The 21164-nt window shown below is 39.5% G+C and overlaps 2 protein-coding genes across 32 annotated transcripts in view; one reads left to right on the forward strand and one right to left on the reverse strand.

Annotated features, from left to right (window-relative positions):
* The window catches only part of LOC308459771 (uncharacterized protein), a 179598-nt gene that overhangs the window by 98343 nt on the left and 60091 nt on the right, over positions 1-21164 (forward strand). For 6 of the 15 annotated variants that reach the window (XR_013978314.1, XR_013978315.1, XR_013978318.1 and 3 more), the window contains one exon: positions 17405-17502. The exons of 8 other annotated variants lie outside the window; for them this stretch is intronic. The gene's annotated coding sequence lies outside the window, so the exon portion shown is untranslated. Of the gene's footprint in view, positions 1-17404; positions 17542-21164 lie in introns of all 15 variants that reach the window. One more of the 15 variants, XR_013978321.1, reaches the window with a different exon arrangement.
* SOX6 (SRY-box transcription factor 6) overlaps positions 5046-21164 on the reverse strand; it is a 466488-nt gene continuing 450369 nt past the window's right edge. For all 17 annotated transcript variants that reach the window (XM_080975160.1, XM_080975165.1, XM_080975162.1 and 14 more), the window contains 2 exons: positions 17892-18108; positions 5046-14040 (listed from right to left, as the gene is read on the reverse strand). In XM_080975160.1, coding sequence (XP_080831286.1) covers positions 13737-14040; positions 17892-18108 — 521 coding nt within the window. In that variant the 3' untranslated portion in view covers positions 5046-13736. The remainder of the gene's footprint in view (positions 14041-17891; positions 18109-21164) is intronic.

Here is a 21164-nt window from a genome sequence, read left to right on the forward strand (position 1 = left end):
GGAATATAGTGTTAAATTGTCTAATTGTTCAAGGGAAGCAGCAAAGAACCAATGGCATAGCTGGCCTGCTGCCCAGATATTCTTCCTTTTCACACATTATGTAATTAACTCACCCTTCCTATCCACCTGTTTAATCATTACATCATGTTTCATAAATTATAGCATTGCTAGAAATACTGCCCTCCCACCCAAACATATATGCCGATTAGTCAACACTTTGATGTAACGCCAAAGATTCATATTTTAGAGGCAAGCAAGTGCAGACCTGCACAAACTGGAGTCACTGGAAACTTTGCTCAAGGACTTGTGCATTCCGAAACTCTACAGCTTTGCAAACATTTGCAGAATATAGCAGCTGTCTGAGTTTGGCAGCCTTCTTAGGATGACTTCAGAAAAATGTATGTGACTGAAAGGCTTCAGGCTTTAAGATTCATCAGTGACAACTGCCAGGAGATTAGGGAAAGTTTGGCCCTTTACTAGGAGTCATTCCTAAAAACTGGGGGAGGGGGGAAGCCAGGAGTGTAAGCTGATGAGCCAGTCTGTTGAACCAGCAGATCCAGTTTGCAAAGGACAAAGTTTGGGACCAAAACTTGCTTAGCCCCAAGATGAAGTGTGTTGTCAGTGAGCCCTTTTTAATTCAAAATACACAGAAGCAGCAGGATGAGAAATACCATGGCTCCACATGTTCTTTTCTCTAAAGTTAAAATGGCCATCCCCCTCCCTCCCCTCATGAAGACACAATATATACAAATTGGGATTAGGATCGCTGTTACAGTATTCAGGTTTCTGTAACAAGCAGTGGACAATTTAAGATTAAAACCAAGTGCATCCAGCTATAAGGAGTAGTTTCCTCTGCCTCCTTGAAAGCCAATCTATTCGGATGCCTTGCTCTCAATCAGTGCACCCATTGATCCATGCCTAGTATAATCTGCATTGCCAAATAAGGGGGCATTTGTGGGGTCCACACCACCTACACTGGGCAGCAACTTGTTGAGTAAAGCTTGAAATGCCAAGGACAGTTTCCTGCCCAAATCCCTTCAAGTATGCTGGCAACGTGTAGGGGGTTGGGAAATTGACCCAATGCACAAACTTCTGAAGAGGCCAGAAGGATAATGGCATTGTCTTATATAGACCAGCACCAGCCGCCTTTGATTAGTTGCATGATTCAGGGATGGGTGAGATTTCTGAGTGTTCTGTGTTATGTGACATTCACTCCAGCCTCAAAATGGACAGGAGCAAATCAACCCATCTCTAGTGCCAAAGGAAAGGCATTCTCCAGATGTGCTTCTGGCAATCCTACCGAGGCTTCTTTCACACTCATCTTGGGTTTTGCAAGCAAGCTTAAACACCATTCTAGAGGCTTTTACACTCTGTCTTGTCCAAGTGAATAAAAATGTACTTAAGCAGTTCTTAATACAACTGACTATAAAAATTTCCTGACAGCAATTATGTTTTACGTTGTCAGTCATCTCGGAGGTATTATATATTGTTGTGAGTTCTGGGTGCCCAATTTCCTTAAATTCCTGGATTTAGAAAGTGTCAGAATTTAATCAACGCTTGGAGAGTTAGCTTCCTGTGTTCAGGAGATCGCCTGGGAGATGGGCCATTAACAGAATAAGAGAGGGAGGTGAGGCATCAGCAAGGCAAAGACTGTGCCATCCAACAAATAGGTGGAAACCTGCCCTGAGCTCTGAGTTAGTTAGCAGAGACAAAGCAGCATTGAGTTTAGGGCTGCAGTTGGAGATGATGTAGACTGGAGGAAAAACAGTTGTACTCCATAAAGCACAGCAAGCTGAACAGAGGGTCAGAGAGCCATGGCTGATTTCTGTTTGGATCCAAGGCTGCAGCCATGGGAGAGTGTGTTAATGTTATGAACCCCTCCATTGCGGGTTCAGGTTGAATATATGTGTAAATGAACCATAGTAGTGACCGTGGAACATTAGACAAAGGAACTTAAAATGACTTGGGACACCTTAAGGATTGCCTGCTCCTGTATATGTATATGTAGAATGTAGATACCATTGCTGAATTAGGCTCAAGTGAACATCCACTTGGAGGCAGGGCCTTTTCAGAAGTAGCACCAATTAGTAATTAGCTAATTACTGAGGACCCCCTATTTTTCAAAAAGCAAGCCATGGACCCCCTACTTTTGAAAATTTGGATAACTCTATGGTAGTTACCTGTGCAAAGCAATTTTTTGAAGAAAATGTGGGGTGGCCCCTAATAAGGAAATGATTTAGATATACAGGCGGGGGGAACCATACAATTTGTGATATTACAGCAAATTGCCAATTCCCCAGACAGTAGGAAAAACTTGTCTCCATTGCTCCACTACAGCTAATTTTTCCAAGTGCTCTATATGCAGAAGGCTTTTTATCTGAGAAAGTATTCAGACATGGTATTCCTTACTTGTAATCTGCGATGGTACATCTTAGCAAAACTTTGCACCATATGGTTCTGCTGACTGAGGGATCTTGCAACTTCAAGACATAGGTAATGGCTTGGTCAGGGCTTGATAAAAGTATTGGTGAAGACTGAGTAGAAAACAGCTAGAAATTTGTAATGTTGGTAATAGTAGTATTAGTAGTAGTAGTGTTTTTTAATTATTTAGTCCTCCTGTGTCCAAGTTTCATCTCTGGCTTAAAGAGATTAATTAGTTAAACACAGTACTTATTTGGACTGAATATTTTATTCTTGCTGATTACCCAATAGGAACAACCAGCTTTTGACTTAATTAAAATTCTAACGCACATCTGTTTTCTCCCACCCCAAAATGTAGCGACATGGCTTCCCACAGAAAAGCCTTTTGCACTACAGGGGTACCTCGGGTTAAGAACATAATTTGTTCTGGAGGTCCTTTCTTAACCTGAAACTGTTCTTAACCTTAGGTACCACTTTAGCTAATGGGGCCTCCCGCTGCTGCTGCTGTGCCACCGCCGCCCAATTTCTGTTCTCATCTTGAAGCAAAGTTCTTAACCCGAGTAGTACTATTTCTGGGTTAGCGGAGTCTGTAACCTGAAGCGTCTGTAACCCGAGGTACCTCTGTAAATAGGCCTGGGTGATAGATTGATACATCACCCTGGACCAGTATGAGGGGCAGACCACAATGGCGGCTTCACTCAGCAGTGAAACCGCCACCGCACTTGACACACCCTCCAGCTGGCTCTGGAGGCAGAGGGACTCGGGAGCGGCAGTGGTTTCACCAGCGATATACTGCTGAGTGAAGCCACCATCCCACTCTGCCCTCTTACTGGCAGAGGGAGAAAAAAGCTGCATCAGTGAGGCGCTGATACAGCTTGTTCCTTGCTCCGCTTCTTTAAACTGCTTGGCTGAGGAGCGCACAAGGTAGTGGTGGGGTTGGGGCTCCGTGAAACTGCTCTGCTGAGGGGTGTGTGATTGCTGCTCCCCTCAATGGAGCAGTTAAGAGAGCTCCCAACCTGCTGCTGGCTCGTGAGAGCCAGTGGTGGGGTGAGGGCTCCATTAAAGTACTCCCACGCCCCTGCCTATAGGGGCCTCTGATGCATGCAAGCTGGAGAAACAGCAGGGCTTCCTCAGCTGGGGGGCAGGATGTCTTCTGAGGTGTTGGAGTTATTCAGCTGGGGGGTGGCGGCGACAGAAGGCCTCTTCCACCCCCCCAGCTGAGCAGATCAGCGAAGCCCTGAAGCTCCTTGGCTCACATGTGAACCTGAGAGGCATTGGGACTCACTCACCGTGTATGGCTGGGCCATATACCGGTATTTAGCTGCTGATATATCATGATGTTGAAAACAAGGTATCGCCCAGCGCTAGCACTAAACTAAATCATCAGAGGGTGAGCTGTTGTGCTAATCATAGTGGCAATTTGCTAAGCTATTTTCCCCATTGGACTTTCAAGATGAGACATGAATCCCAAACTCAAGGCAAGATTCACTGAAAACCCTACCTACAAGCAGTGGGAAAGTGCTCTAAACTTGATAGTCCCTGAAAGCAATTAGAAGATCTTTTCAGTTAAAAAGTAGAGAGCAAGGGAAAGAGATCCCTTACAATTTTTTTAATGATAAGCATATGAACCTGCCCCACGGAACAAGCCGTTTGCTCTCTCCCCCCCCCCCTTTATAAAGCATTTGATGAAAGTGATTTAGTATTCCTGTGTTTGCTTGGTTTCCAAGTATGATGCTGCTTTGCCTTGCTACTGCATGCAGTTTTTCTTTTGAGAATGGAATGGTTATTTTTCTGATGCCTTCATGGTTTTGAGCTTTTTAGTTTGGATGTTAGTAGTTGCTTAAAATATGGTTGATCAGATGGTTGCAAGCTGCTTCGGGGGCATCTTTGATGATGAAAAACTGGTATAAATAATTTAAATAAATTAACAAAGGATAACAATTAACCATGTAATAACTGTGTTTTGACCTTGGGCTTTTTATTTAAGTAGGTGTGTCAGTTGTGCTATATCATTTTAGACAATCATCATGATTGTCCCTCCTACACTTGGTCTTAAAAAATAACTGGAGGAAGTGGGCTAAAATCTCCTGTCAGAATTGTCTACTATTATTATGGGACACCTGAATGTTCTTCATTGTTTTCCCATGAGGACACAAAGAACTGCTAATAAAAATATTATATAGGGGTTATACTGTTTGGGCCAAAGGCAATATGGTGTTACTGTGCTCATATTTTCTGGTTCAGTTGGTTTGTCTAGTGAGGCTGTAAGAGAAATGAAAATGAAGGGGGTGACAAAGAGATAACTTTTATTCTGTTCCATTCCTATTTGGTATTTCAAAATACCCATCTCATACAGGGTTACTTTACAAGCCTTTCCTGCTTACACATCACACACTACGACTTGAGCTTATCGAGCCAAAGTTCAAAAACCAAACTGCTGATGTGACATGAGAAAGCAATAAGTAGACTGACAATGAGCACGGAGGGAGGTGAGCCTGCTCAGAAGGAATTGGTCACTTGATCTGCAGGGCCTTTTCTCACGAGCAGCTCCTTGGGATCTGAAGCGGACTGTTACGTATAGAAAGAACAGAATAGGCTGCACAGAAAAAGCCACACACATATCATAAAACAAAATTTATCTTTAATCTGTAAGTGTCAACAGCAGTACAAAAGATGGAGTGATGGTGAATAGATTAAGGGTAGAGAGGACAGTCTTGAGGTAAATGAGCATAAATAGGCAGTCTTATAGACACTCCCCTGAGGGGTCAGAACCCCTTATCATGGCATATGGTATCACCCAATGATGACATGTTTAACATATCAGGAAAGCACCTTGTGCAAAAAAAAAAAAAAGGAAGGAAAAAGGAAAAAAATCCCCTCAAATATGGTAAGGTGCCAACATACACCAGAATATACGATATAAAGACAGTCTTTTTTCAGTTTTGTCTTTTCCATTAATTTCTGAGGAGAGGAGAAGACTCTTAAAAGTACCACTGAAAAATTATTTAATATTTAATTTACCTCACGTCAATACTGCACAACAAAATCCAAGAAATCGGTTTATGCTATGAAGCAAAGCTAAGAATGATTCGTTCCCCCCCGCTTAAATTAAGAGCACAGATACTTTAAAAAAATCAACATCCTTAGCAAACTTTTTTCTTCTTTTTAAACTGCTTCAAGAGGAGAGTGTGAGAGAGATGTAATGGCAACCTTTTAAGTTCATTTAAAAACTTTACACTGGACTGTACAAGATTTATTTTGATAAACTATTTACATTTTCAGACTTTTAAAACATATTCAAAGCAGCAATAGACACTAGGGTTTGCTTGTTTTTTCTCTACATGCCCAAATAATTACCAGCCCTGGGCCCAGATAGGTACCTGCACTGTATATAGAATTTCTACACGGAAAACTTGCCAGTAAAAAAAAAAAAAAATGCTTGTGGGTGTAGAATCAGCAGCCCTAGCATCATAAGAGCCACACCCACAGTGTTGCTATAGGAACCAAAGCATAGTACCTTGACAAAGGGAGTCTCAGTTGTCCCCCAACAACTCTACACAAAAACTTTACACTTTGAAACAGCAGCTAGCATGTCAGTCCAGCATGTCAGTGAATTGTGCTGATTAAATTAACATAGAATACAATCTCACAATATACATCACAAACAAATTACAATGTCAGGAAAGAAAAGAGTTACAGTAAGATAAGTTATGTAGTAACAGCTTATAAGCTTGTCTTAACGTAATAAAAACATTTGTACATGGCAAATACAATAATGAAGGAACAGAAATACTAAAACATTCGGAAATTTGCTACAGGCTGATGAAGGGTACAAGGGAGGCGGGGGCAGGAAAAACAACCCTGTGCTTTTGAGAAAGCAAAACACAAATGACAAAGGAAGACAATACGGAGAATGCACACAAGCAGATCTGCAATGTGCAGCATAGAAACAGTTAAATATTTGCACATTCCCCAAACTTTTTTGAGAGCACCAAGGACCTCACTTGTGGTTTTTGAAGAAAGCAGAAGTTATAAAGCAAACTGTGTCACTAAGCTGCTTTATAACTTTCATATTGCCATAAATACCAATTGGAAACATTATCCTTTCACACATATGCCCCAGACCCACCCTCCTCTTTGAAAACAATGAGTGAACTATCTCAGAATATCATTTTGTCAGCTCTTAAAACTTAAATCTTGGACAAGTTATTTAGAGGGAAGGTATGTAGTCTAATAGCATAAAACTGGATATAAAGAAAAAAGATACCAACCCACTTATGTAAATATTATTTGTTTTGCATTCTAACATGGAACTGTGGCATTACAGTATATCAAACATGTTGTCCAAGAACTGCAGAGAACAATGGTTGATAATAAAAGGAAATGGGGGGGCAGTGGGGGGAGGAGGCGGAAAGTAAGAGTTTGAGAAAAAGAGTAAGTGCCTTTTGTAAAAGAAAATCAAATGAGGTCACATGTTAGTCTTTAAACAGGACATGCTTAAGTGCCAACTTCAGTCTTTAAACACACATGCAAACGTCTAGGATCTGAGACTATTTTTTAAAATTGAAAATATGAAATACTCTATTATTACATTCTACCAGCTGCATTCTAGAGCAGTTGTTGGTACTGAAGATCCAGTCCAGATAGACACATAAAATTCTGCTCAGCTTTAAACATATACCTAACTCTTTTGGACTTCGGTAGAATGGCTCGGTTGCTTTACGCTAAACTGGTGCCTGAGGCTAAGATCTTCATACCACCTTCTCTAAAGTAGCACCATGGGCTTTCATTGGGGCTACTCCAGAATGTGTGGCTTGAAGATTTCAGCATTAAGTGCTTTCCTGAATTGGAGCGTTGTAGCGTTTTCTTACTGGGAAGTTATTTTCAGTGAAGTAGAAAAAAAAGTCAGGTTTTAATAAGACGAAGAGCAACATTAGGTACAGTAGGATATCATGCTTTAACTTTGTATTAGGGGATGCTTGCATTTACACAATCATTGTTTCATTTACACAGTCATTTAAACAATCACTGTTTTCAAGTTACCGCTGTACATAACATGCACCCACCTATCGAGTTGTTCCCCTGCTGTAATAGCACCCCCCTCTTTACGCTGCCTCTTGCACACTGATTCTGGATCAGTTGGCAATCCCACAGCTTCCCCCAAACGACATATCTGGGTACCCTCATACATTTATGGGGGAGGGGGAGGGGGTTCAGCTCAGTGACAAAGCACATGTATTGCATGTATAAGGTCCCAGGTTCAAACCCTAGCATCTCCAGTTAAAAAGTGTCAGTTAGCAGGGAAGGCAGAAGACTGCCTGTTCCCCTAGAGAGCTGCTGTCCACAGCATAAGGATAGATGTTTAAGGCTACAACTTATTTTCTTAGAAATGGGCCCTTTGATCAGAGCTATTTTCCTCACTATAAACATAAACCCTGTGACATTGTGTTTTATTAAGACTTTAGTTTGTATTGGTTAAATATCAAGTCAATTTAACTATTTACTTTTTCAAACATGCTGATACTATTCCACACCAAACACAGATCCGAAGCGGTTTAGTGTTAAACTGGCATCGCTTACAAAGGCCTTCCAGAGCATCATTTGTTCATGTGTGCATTTATTTACTTAGTTTGTCATTCACATTGACACATTTTTTACTATTCACATTGGTTGCTTTCAGACAAAATCTAAGAACTTCCATCAGATTCGCTTGGAATCAAGCTGAAAATTATGAAGCAAATTGAGCCCAAACTAAACTAGAAATCTGGCACTTAAGTAAACCAGTTCTTAAGCCAGTTGCTTTTTACAGTAACTCTAATTACGTGGGAGGTGGGAATGAAATATATCTGGGTGGTATATTTTGAGGAGATAAGCCATTCAGTGATGAATTATACTATTTCATTTACTTCTGAGGAATTTTATAGAACCACACTGGCAAAAGTGTAAGAGAATTAGCTGTTGCTTCAGCCTGCAACAACAGTGTCACATCATGGCTCCAATCAAGAGAAAGTTATGTTTCATTTAATAAATTCAGTGGGACTTGTCAGTTATAACCAACGTGCCCCGTTTATTTAAATGGGAATGTAAATGTCATTTACATCCTTTCACTTGGCTGAAGTAATAGGCTGTAGTGCTGCCCAAGAGGAATAGACATTCCACATCCTATGTACTAATTTGCTGGTGCAGCAGTCCTGAAGAGCAGACTATTAGGCTGTATCTCTCTGACTAGTATTTTATTAGTCCCAATAACTATGATGCTACTACCAGAGAGTGAAGACAATGAGGATTGTTATTCCATAGCAGGGGTGGGCAACCTCTGACCCTCTGGAGACTGCAATCCAACTCCCATCAGGGCTGGGGCTCATGGGAGTTGTAGTCTGGCAAAATTTTGAGGAACCACAGGGGTTCCTCACCCCTGTTCTATAAGCAGGTGAAATAGTTTGAAAGGTTAAGTGTTTATGAAATACAGGATTCCAATTTGAAGGAGGGCACAAGTGAGGCGACTTGCCATCCTTGCCACAGGTCCACAACACTGCTCTCGCACTGCAGGTGTAAATTCAGCATCTACATGAGGTACAGTGATTTGTCAGCATTTAATATGGACCAATGTACACTGATACAGAACAAAGTAAATACATAACTTATACTTCACTAGGTATCCATGAACAAAAAATAAAATTCTATTTCCTATGTTATATTTACACTTTAAGAAAAAACGAAGATGAGATGGTGACTAATCAAAAACTTTGTTTTGAGCTCCAATTAAGAATGGGGATAAATGTTTGTTTCCATATGATTGTCCTTCCTTGATTTTCTACTGACACTTTAGAGCCGATTTTGGCTAATAAATATAATACACTGTTTCTGCACTATTCAGAGTCAAATACATTTTTTTTTTACCCAAACTGACCAACAAAGTAGCTTTCTACCCTCTGCTGATTCATGAAGAGCCATTCATTGTCAAGAATGCACCTTTAAGATTTGGAGCATCAACACAGATGCAGGGCTGGAGCTAAAACAAAGTATTCATACATATAAGAATTTTGCATAAATAAATGAAATAACAAAGACATAAAAATGACTCAAATCCGGCAACTGTGAGGCAGGCCCACACGAGTCGAAACAGATGACTTTTGTTCATGTCGTTTTTGTACAACAGTTTCACATTAGTTAGAAGTGATAAAAAATACCATTTATATCCAGTGCTTATAACACTTACGAAATAACATCTGTGTGTGTGTGTTTTTGTACTATGAGCAAAATCAAGTTTCAGTCCTAAAGAACAGTCCTTTGTTCTCCGCCAGCCTGCAGAATATTATTTTGGCATGGTAATAAAATTTATAAAAAGAAATTAACCCACTAAACTAAATGTTTGCCTTTGTGCAAAAATAATTACAGAAAATACAATGTTAGCAATACAGCATTCTACCTATGCAACAAAAAAACCATGAAGAAATGCAGAGAAAAGAAATGAATTGTAGGGTGGAGAGATTTGTAACAGGAGAAACCTGTAGAAAATTAATAAATAGTCATTCTTTAGGGAAAATGAGTACCTCCGCTCCAAACTACATGTATTAGAACGCTTCAAATTTCCAAACAATTTTAATAAGAAATGATTTTCTTTTAGTACCTTAATTAGGTAAAGAGGACGCTCACCAGCTAATGACACAGCAAGTGCTTTTAACATCTCGGCTATTGCTTCAGCTGTAGACATGGGAACACTTTTCAAATAAATAGTAAAGAAAGATAAGTTTATTTTGGATTTAAAAATGGCTGCCAAAGCTTGATGAGAGTATTATACGTCAGAATAGTATTTGATCTTGTAAACATAGCAGTCCCTATTTGCTTGTCTGGGTTAAATTTTCTATTTTAATATTGCAAAAGCTGACTACCTCCAGCAGTTGCTTCTGAAAGCTGTCAGGGCATTAGTTTTCTTTACTAGCCGTGCAAGGTTGTATGATAGCATGCCAACACTCTGCACTGATATTGGTTATGTTTGTATGTCATGGTAAGCCACAAACCATGGTTTACTGTACACAAATGAAGCATGCTGGGCTTCCTCCTGTCTAGTGCTGCATGGGGAAAACTGACTATCTATGCCTTAGAATAACATCCAAGCTCAAAAAAAAACCATGATAGGAAAGCCAACAACAAACTGGCTTCACTTCTTGGTTTGTTCCAAGCACAACAAAACAAAATCTGTAGTTCAGCCACACAAGCAAAGGAACATTGATGATTAAATTTATATACTGCTTAATGCCAAAAAAAAGGCTTCTGTTTCGAGCCAGAGATTATGGTTTGTTTCCTCTCAGTGCTAGCAGAGGGGAGCAAAGTACGAATGATTTGCTCACGCATTGTAAGCCATGGCCATTATGTTGGTTCTATTAATGAAAAGCCTTTGAAGTCAAGGAAGTGAAATATATAATGATCACAATCTAATGAAAAATCTAATTGTATGTAAGCTAGATGCTAGACATTGCTGGCTATGGAAAGGGAAAGAACCCCATCTGTCCTAGTCATAGAGTTGGAAGGGATCCTGAAGGTCATTCAGTCCAACCCCCTGCTCCATAAGCAAGGTTGTAGTTTGGGTTGCAACCCATGTTTTCAGAAGAATAGGTTCATGCCCACACATTTATTACATGCAGGTTTGGCCATCAAAGAAGGTGCAGAAATGTTTTTAGAAATCCTGGCACTCTTTCCCCTGAGCAAAGCTAGTAAGAGATGAGGCTACTCTTCTAGCCTTAAACATGGCATCTTTACACAAAGTGGAACTCTCAACACAACCCTGCTTCACAGAATTAATAGGCAGCATGTAATTGCATTTGCATGGTAGTGCTCCAGCTGGATTAGTAAATGATATCTGTGTGTCCAACACCACAGACCATTCATGTTGAGTTTTTGCTGGCATAGAGAAAATTGCACACAACCAGTTCAGTTCCTGGAGCGGTCACCACACAGATGTAATGGAAGCGTGGCTTCCACATCAGGAACTATATGTATGGTTGGCTTTATTCTTAGGACACAAATATTTTGCCCCTATAAAATTGCCATATTTCTGGAGTATATTAAAGATATAATGAAGTAAACAAAATATTCCGAAAGAGTCTGATTCAATATTAGTGGCCTGATTCTAAACATACATATTTATGAGATGGTGTAGTTTTCAGTAGAAAGTATTGATGAGGAGAATAAGTAGCTGAAACAGTAGACTCTGGCCTTGACCATGGGGCATAAAATTGATCAAGTTCAAAATTTGGGGGCAAACTGACTTCCATTAAGACCTAGATTATTAACTTGGGAATGTTTTGTTCCCACCTCCCCTTGCTTCTTTATATATTTAACAAAATTATATATCAGAAATGAAATGAATAATTATAATTTCTACAGCATCTTTGACCTGAAGGCTTGAGACAACTTCGCAAATATTGATCTGATACTATGATTGGAAAATAGCTATTTTTTTGTCTTGTTTGTCAGGCAAGACATGGAGCCCTCCAGATAGTTTTCTGCATGTTAGGCATGTATTTGTGCAACAATATGAAACCTACACATGTATAGTAAAACCATGTCAGTGAATGACAAAATAATAGGATGAGCTTGGAACTCTTTTTAGTTTTGTGAAACTAGCATTTGACACAGTTTATATGAGATAGTAAGATTTGTGTGGCTTTTCCTGTATAAAAATCATAGATGGGTATAGTAAATGGATCCTTTAGGTTGGCTATTGATATGGCAACATGTAGTGCAGTATTCGAAACTATGACAGCATTTAATTCAGAAACTCATGAGAAAGACTAGGTGAGATGTTGTATACTATGCAAAGTAAAGAGAACCTGAAAGGGATAATTTAGAACTGCTGTAGGGGAGCTTCAGGGCTTATGCAGACCCAGTTGGATTTTTGTTACTTTTTCCCCTTTGAACCACCATGGTAACAATGTCACATCACAAATTGCTTCTGAAACAACTTCCCTCAGTTTCAAATTTGGTTCATGCGAAGAGGTGGTGAATTTTGGTTCAGAAAACACAAGCCCTGTTGCTTTATGGAACTAACTGGGTGCTTCTTTGGCTCCTGGCCTAAAAGTATAAAACAGACACATAGCACATGCATACTACGCAAATACTGAAAGCATCTGCATCCCTTTGTATCATAGTGTTTTCCCAAATGTTTTCGACACATAGAAACATGATCTCCCATTTAAGCATATAGTTACCTTTCAGTATTAAGTTTCCTGCTATTTTAAGAAAACCACAGGTTTTTAGGGGGGAAGGGGCATTTTATAAAGAAGTCAACAACAAACTGAAAATAATGCAAACGCAAGAGTACTTTAAAATTTCTTCTTTTTTTTTCAGTATGTGGACCCCTGACATTCTGGAATGAATACATTGTTAAGATAAAATGTAGTTAAGACTGAATGTAAGGGTTAAAAGCAAGGGGCAGTGAAAGGATTTGGAGTTGGCCATACATTCTTAAGACAGGCCTGTCTGTAGCTGGTGATCGCTCTTTTGTGCTTACGTAATATTTTATACTGATGGTACATCAAGAGGCAGAAGCAATTGGGCAAGTGCATTGTGGAAATCATGTTCACTATTTTAAGAATATCCTGTCTCCAGATTCCTGAGTACTTTACCATTTTCTGGAAAAATTAGGCTTTTTTAAAAAGATATATAGATATTTTAAGATGCCAAAGGATTGTCTAAGACTTTACAGTGTCTCCCTTAAGACTTTTTTAAATGTTAAGATTAAAAAGTTATGAAAGTTTGGCACATCAGAAGGTCAGCTATACATGTGGAGAAAAAAAATGGAATTTAGAGACCTTGTTTAAAAAAGATGAGCAAAGACACACTGATGCACATGAGGACTTGTTCTGTTTCATGATAGGAAATTTGCACTTTTTTTTTGTTTCGTTTTTGTTTTCTAAAATAATTCAGAATAAAAACACATTCACAACCTGTAGGCTGGCACAGCATACCTGAGTGAGAATGTAAAACCCCCATTTAAAACAGTAACTTAAAACCTTTTTCTCAGCATCCAGGAGGAGAAAAAAAATATAGACAAAAAAGGAAAGACTTGTAAGACAGCTATTGATTTGTATAAGTTTTCAAGTCCCAATGTCTGATACTTAATGTCTTCACCTAAATTTTAAAAAAAGTTCATGAAAATTAGGGAACAATCTGTGTCACACATTAAGAAACATTTAAGACCATTCTGCAGATGTAACTGTAGGAGCCACACATGCATGCAGGCTCATTTAAGAACTTTTTGTTCAAAACAAAAACAAAAAAAAAGTCAGAGTACTTTAATTCAGCAGACATCCTCAGTTGGCAGTGACAGCCTCATGGGCTTCATTTTCACTGCTATAGTCTGATTTGGGGTCATCCTCAAAGTCCTCATACATTTCCATCTCGTCTTCCCCATTAATCATTTCGTTTCCAGCAAGGCTCCCGCTGTCCGTCTTCATGCTGTAAGTGCTCTGAATGACAGGGATGCTGGGCTCAGGGCTAGCCGAGGTGCTGGAGCAATCAGATGTCATCTGAGGCGATGGTGTAGTAGTTGCCATAGTAATAGCACCAGGATAGACCACACCCGTCCCTGTGGTGATTGGAATCTGAGGCTGTTGCCTGCAGGAAAAGACAAACATGGGAAAGATTTCCTTGAGTTTGCATAAGAAGTGAGCGTCTGTCATTTTGACAGAAGGTGCAGCAGTCACCTTTCAGAAGGAGAACGCTGCTGATTCAGGCTAAAGGCCCATCTAATCCTGCATGCTGTTCTCACAGTGGTCCAATTAGATGCCTACACCAAGTCTTTAAGCAGGACCTGAGCGCAGCAACACTCTCCCTACTTGTGCTTCCCAGCAACTGATAGCCAGATGCATAATGCCTTTGCAGTGGAGTTAAATATAATCACTAATACCCAATATGCTCCTTGAATTTGTCTAATCTTTTAAAGTCCCCCAAGTTGGTGGCCGGCATTACATCTTGTGGGAAGTGAATTTGGTAGTGTCTTCCATGCTTCTGACTCTTGTGTCCCAACCCTAAAACACTGAATCATACTGATTTCATTGAGGACATGCTTCCTTGCAGATTATAATTAACAATGAACAAAAAGCTGGATAATAATTAAGTATATATTTTATTGATTGTAAGTTATTTATAATAAATTTCCTCTCCAAATGGAAACCTTCAAAGTACTGAATAAAAACTGATGATTATTTCTATACTGCTTCCCAAAGCAATAAAGTCAAGCCTTTCTACATGCCTCACAATATGTTAAAAATTTACAAAATGTATAAAAGTAACTATCATTAAAACAAGACAATTGAAACAGCCAATATTACAGTGGAGAGACATAATTAATACACCCTCATCTAGTGATAAATAATTTCAAAAAGGGAAAGATAAGCCAAGTCATAATCAAACTGAGTTTGTGAATAAATTCTAGTTCTGTAGTTTCACAGAGGAGCCTTTTCGTTGAGGTATGGTAACTGGCATTAGTTAGCAGTAGAGTGCTGAGAGAGAGAAATGTTCTCTTGGTGGTTTGTGAATGCTGCTGTTTTCAATATTGGATTTATATCTATTTATTCTCTTGCAAGAAATGAACCACTTATCCTGTGCAAACAGGAGAAGGGCATTGCTGGCATATAACACACTGGAATACGTGCGGGGTAGTTTCCTAGTACAGTACAGTAGGGAAATTCCCTACACAGTATTTCAGGTTTGTCTAAGCACCATATAAGTTATCCGTGGGGTGGGAGGTGGTATTCATAGCTGTCTTTTTTTTTTAACAAAACCACTTAAATGTTTAATTTGGAAATAGTAATTTGGATTGGGGAACAGCACACAATTACTGAGTCTTAATTCAGCTGCATTTGAAAAGATCTCTTACATGCTACATCCTTTGAAACATAGAAGCCAAATTAACATCAGATCTCATAAAAGTGCTTACTGCATATATTTCTGACACAGTGGTGTGGTTTTATTGCCTAATTCAAAATAGTAGTTCAAAAGCATTTAGAACACGTGTGCATTTTTTGTAAGCATAAATATTGGGAAGGCTTTTAAGATACAAATAATACAGTTTTGTATTTCTTAAAAAATACAAAATGAAAAATCTCACAAGCTGCTCACACAGGGAGCAGGGCTCTGCCAACAACACACAACTTTATCACCTGCCCCGCCCACCAATGTGAATGAGCTTGAGGGTGGGCACCTGCAGGGGGGAAGTTTACTGAATCCAGCAAAGTCCTTGTGCGCGCATAATGACTTCGTAAAGAAAACTCTCTCCTTCCTCCCATCACCCTGTGTGCCTCCTGAACACGCACCTCTGAGTCTGTTTTGGAGGGGAACCCCCAAAGTAGATTTGGGGGAGAGAGGGGAAGTTCTGTTGCAGAATTGAAAACTTTCCCATTTATGCAATGACATTGTTGGGCACAACTCCCAGGCTATGTCTGAGCTGCTCAGCCCATCTCTACTCATGAAGCACCAGCTAGAAAGCATGCCTTTCCTGGACTGGGCCAGGGCAAATCACAATGAATTTGATTCATCGGGTCTAGAAGTTCCAGGTCAAATGCCATAGTTGGGTGGTAGCTGATTAGGAGAGCAGGAAGTTGCCACTGGAACATGCTTTTCAAACACTGGTATATGATGCAAAAAGATGTGCAGAATGGTATTCATAAATCTGGATGTTCACATATCCAGCTCTTACTCAACTTCCTTGCCTCTCCCACATCATTTCCTATCAGATCCGTTTACCTTTCCGTTCTTGTGTACCAGCTCCTTTAACTGCAGAAAGCCTCACCTCCTTATACCAGCACACATATACGTTTCCATGTACAAGCACTGCTTCCCTTGTCCTACACTAGTCAGAAGCATTCTTATTCCCTTATTTACCCTCAATAAGCTTTACTCTTTCACTGGATAATCTGGCTACAGTAGCAATGCCCTTAAGTAAAAGAGGGTGTGTGGCTGATGGGTTGAATATCTGAAACTCAATTCCCAAATAGTTTCTTGGCTGCCTAAAGTCAGCCAACTATGTTTCAGTATAAGGTACATAGGCCTATTGCCTCATCATATTTCAAGATATCTAACCCTCATCATATTTATGGATATCAAAAACTGATTTGGGCAGAAACCCGCACTGCTGCAGGCTATACCACAAAATAATTGACTGCAACGTGTGTCTTGCATGCCAAGCCAGAAACAAGGCACAGAACCAAGCAGTCAAGGTCAATTATCTGGTTGCGAAGCCCACAAGAAAAGAATAGTATTATGATTAGAGGACTGAACAGAACATTGTGAATTTAGAAGGGCTGGCAAGAGAAGCTGCTTTCTTAAATTGCCAGAAACCCCTGTGTGTGGCACCAAGCATCCAGCAATTTTGTTTGTGTGTTTATAAGACACTGGCAGAGATAAACCTATTGAGTGACAATTGTTCTAGTGAATGTCTGGCCTGAGACTGAAGATATATCACAGCACTGCATGCTGCTTAAAAGTCCAAGATGGCACGTAAGAGATTCATTGAATGCATATATTGAATGCATATATATGGTTTCATTCCTGGGACTCATATGTTAGATTCTGCCCACCCTGCAGCCCGAGAAATTCAAAGACAGTGCTGAATACAGCAGAGTCAAAAACATGGTGCTACAAACTGAAAAATACATGAGGAGTACGTCATACTTGCCCCCAGCTGCATACCCAGAGACTCAACACTCTGTATCAAGTGCATCCCCCTCTCCCACAAAGCTTAAGCAGATTGCAGCCCTTTTTCACTCCATATGCAAACAGTGGGCATCCTAGATTTGCATGGGGCTATGGGAGAAAAGGCTGCAATGTGGAAAACTTGGGGTGGGGGATAACTGTATATTCTTTACTCATTTTAATGGTGTAGTACGACTATTAAATGAATTTCCAGTGTCATGTTGGTGCTTCTGTTCAGTAATTGACTACTCATATGGCCACTACTGCTTCTGTCCTCACTCCACAGGCAAAAGAGAAAATGAAGTGCGTGTACTGAGTCTGGATTCCAGGAAATGTTAATAATGGAAGTCCTTCTTTGTAAGGGGAAGATTTAACTTTGCTGCAGTAAGTCCCAGCTTCAGCAAGAGCAAACTACTTGTAAAAGTGGGTAATGGAATAAATTTAAAGGGAAGGGGTTTATTCTACACTTTTTCCAAGGACATTTTCACACTATTTTGCTTTATCAGCTTTCGGGAGAAGGTCGGGGGTGGGGTTGATACCTGTTTAAAAGCAAAGAAAAAGCCAATAGTTCCCAGCTAATGGATTTGTAGGAGTCTTGTGGGTAGGTTACCAGATGGCTGTCAAAGACAGGGAACCACCATAGACTAAAAAGAGTTTAAATATTTGGGTCATGGGCTATGATTAATAAGTGAATCTTAAACAAGAGTCCCAATCTCACAGGAAGTAAAACTATATAGCAACTGCTGGATTTGACACGTAAACCTTCCACCTACCCTACAGTAAAAAATTGTCTCATCTCCTGCCTTCGAGATCTCATCAGTTGTTTATATTCTCCAATACGCAGTTTCTTGCCGTCGACAATGCAGGTGCGTTTTGGTCTGGGTTTATATTTGTAATTAGGATACTTCTCTAGGTGGATTTTACTTAGCCGTGCTTGCTCTTCATAGTAAGGTTGTTTCTCTTGGTTTGACATAGATTTCCAGCGGGAACCTGCACAGAAAAAGATATTAGTGAGCTCTAAGTTTATTTGTCGGATAATTCCACTTAACGCTCCTTTCTGCCACAGTTCACCTTTCAATGCATCAAGCAAGCCATCTCAGTTGACATTAAGAAAGCCTCTCCTCCTACTAGAGGCGAGGAGTTGTGAGCGGGAGCCGGTTCCCGTATTCGGCCCCCTGCGTCAGTTATTAGGTTAATTGGGCTGGCATGGGGGCAGGGTTTAGTCACATTTGAACGGCCGCTTCCTGAATTCGTCGGATCACCTGCCCACCCTCCCTTTAGGTCATATCTATGCTTTTGACCTTGCTATGGATTTTGGTTGGTTGCCCAGGGGGCCTGGTAGGAATTTTTATCCATTTGTCAAATTGGCAACAGCCTCTTGGTTTTTCGCCTACCTCGTAGCAAATCGTCACAACTTTTCAGGTATTGGCTGTTAGGCATTGGAATAAGTTTGGTGTGTTGGAGGGCAGGTTGTGGCCATCACGTACCCCTCCCCTTGTTGGGTATTCCATTAAAGGAATCCGGCGGTCGTGGATCCTGCCAGATGCCCTGCTGGTAGCTAGGGCCATGACACGACCCCCGGTGACATCAGGGGAAGCTTCCAGTTGTATTTTCATCAACAAGCTCCTCCCACTGGTTGTTAACTCTCGAATGACTCCTCGCTGTGCGGGGTGGAGTCATGTATAGATTGTTTGATCCAATGCTTTAGCCAATACCACTCACATGCTGTAACCAATAAAGTTGTGGCCTTCTTTAGCCCATTAACCTAAAATACTTGTGTCCTTCTTATCTCTAAGTGGGCGGTGGGTCCTCGACTCACAATTTGAAATCTACTTTTAGAGTGAGTGGTATGCTTAGTTCTGTAGTATTCTTAGTCTTCAGACCTTTCCCTAATATTCTATAAAGAGATTTTGCTTGAAAAACGTTTGTAAGTGTACTCTTGGAGAACTGGCCCCATTCACATTAAGGTTTCCACTGTTTTTTGTATTTTTGTTGTTCACTCTTTCAATCAATCCAGGACTGTGCATTTGAAACTATAGCAAGTTCTTCACCTATTATTTGAACAAAAATCAATGATTCATGTATACATTGGTAGTTATTTCATTAAGAAAAACTACCTGATTTTTTTTTTAAAAATACTGAATTACTAGCATAATCCCAATGGATTCTGTGCCTTTCTCAAACACCATATAGCAAACTGATTTTGAAACAAAGGGAACTTTAAACAGCAGTTTGAGATAAGTCTGTGGCTTAAAAAGAAAAAACTGGCAAAAATCCCACTGGACACACTCAAGCTCTTGGGCACCCTGAAAGTGGATCCTTGAATCTCAGTTATATTACTAGAATCATGTTTTGTCATAACCTTCCTACTGATCTTAAAAAAAAGAAAATACCTTGCTCATGCATAATGTCCGCAGCAAGAATTTAGCTTGTAAATTCATTATAATGAAACCATGACCTGAAATTTAGCAAAACTTGCTTATTCACAAAACTGGAAATGACCCTCTAACCATCTTAGTGTCCTTAATTTTGATGCCCTTTACTATAACTTTAGTTTATTATCAGCTCCTTGACCCTTGCAAATCCTATTAAACATTATAATTATCTAGCCAGATGCAATACATACACTGAGCTGTATTTGAAAGAAAGTGGAAAGTACATTCGCAATGCTCTTCACTACTTAAATTAATATAAACATTCAGCACAAACTGCACTAATAAAAGACAAAAATATATATAACAGTTTACATAGAAAGAAGAAAAGTATTCAGGTCTGTTGTATTGTTTATAGAGAGCTACCTAAACAGTGAAGAAAGAAGGGTGGTTTTGTGTTGGGGGGGATTAAAAAGGAGCTTTCAGATGGTTAAAATGATTACAGCTGTGGTAAACGTGGGTGGAAGCTATTCTTTTACCACGAGCTTTTATACATCAACAAATGGAAAAGTTGTATAAATATTATCCAGAGTCAGCAATACTCTGTTGTCAGTTCTAATATTTCAGGCTTCTTTTTTTGTCATTGTCCTGGAAAATGTGCGGAGATATTATATGTAAATTGACTCTCTCTCTCTCTCTGTGTGTGTGTGTGTGTGTGTGTGTGGTAGTAGCAGGGGAAGTCCTGGCAGGTTTTACCCCTCTGTAAAAAACATACGATTGCTGGCACTTCTGAAATATTTATACTGAATGTTTACATTTTAATGAATACTGTTACTATACTTGTAATGGGGGGGGGGGGGTGTCAAAGAATACACACAAATAATATAGATTCCATAGAGTTGCCAAGACTGGAACAGTGCAGGTTTTATACAAAACTGAGAGGCTATTCATATAACTTACTAAAATAGTAGACAAATATGAGAGCTTCTATGTAAAACACTGAAAGTTTAAGAACAGAGTTATATTTATTTCTAGATATATATTTTTTACCTCTGAAAGGGGAAAAAAGCAAGAAAGAGAAATAGCTTTGTTACGTTGCAAGATAATGCACAAAGTATTGCAGGTGAGACTTGATCGTTACTGTTCTCTGTCTGAGTTACATTTATAGACAAATATCAGTTTAATTTTTTCCCTCATTCTCATATATGTTTTTAATTCCTCTTTTGGGGCCTCCAATTCTTTGAAAAATCAACAGTTTTATTAGTGCGAGACAAAGCCTGAGCGCTGGCTAAATTTTACTTTTCTAGAGAATTAAAATAAACTTGACGTTAAGCTTTCTTTCTCAATACACTTTTGTTTATTTTTTTAGTTCAATGAGTACCTAATGAACATTTAAATTCTATTAAACGTATTGACTACACAGTTTGAACATTTTACTCCCTGCCATGAAGACTTATATTTGCATGAGGTTAGACATTTTCCCTACATAACAAAGTTACCAACTTTGTCTTGCAGAATTTCCTAATACACCATGAATTCTAATAAAGGCTTGCAATATAATACTGGCATAGTCCATGTATAAACTGAGTTCTTTAACTCGTAGAGAAATCCAATGTTTTTTATTTAAAGAAATCTCATCTTCATAAATTTCTGTAGCAGTCTTAAGCTTGAGTA

This window comes from Podarcis pityusensis, assembly GCF_964106645.2.
Source record: "Podarcis pityusensis genome assembly, chromosome: 1".
In the NCBI taxonomy this organism is placed as follows: Eukaryota; Metazoa; Chordata; class Lepidosauria; order Squamata; family Lacertidae; genus Podarcis; species Podarcis pityusensis.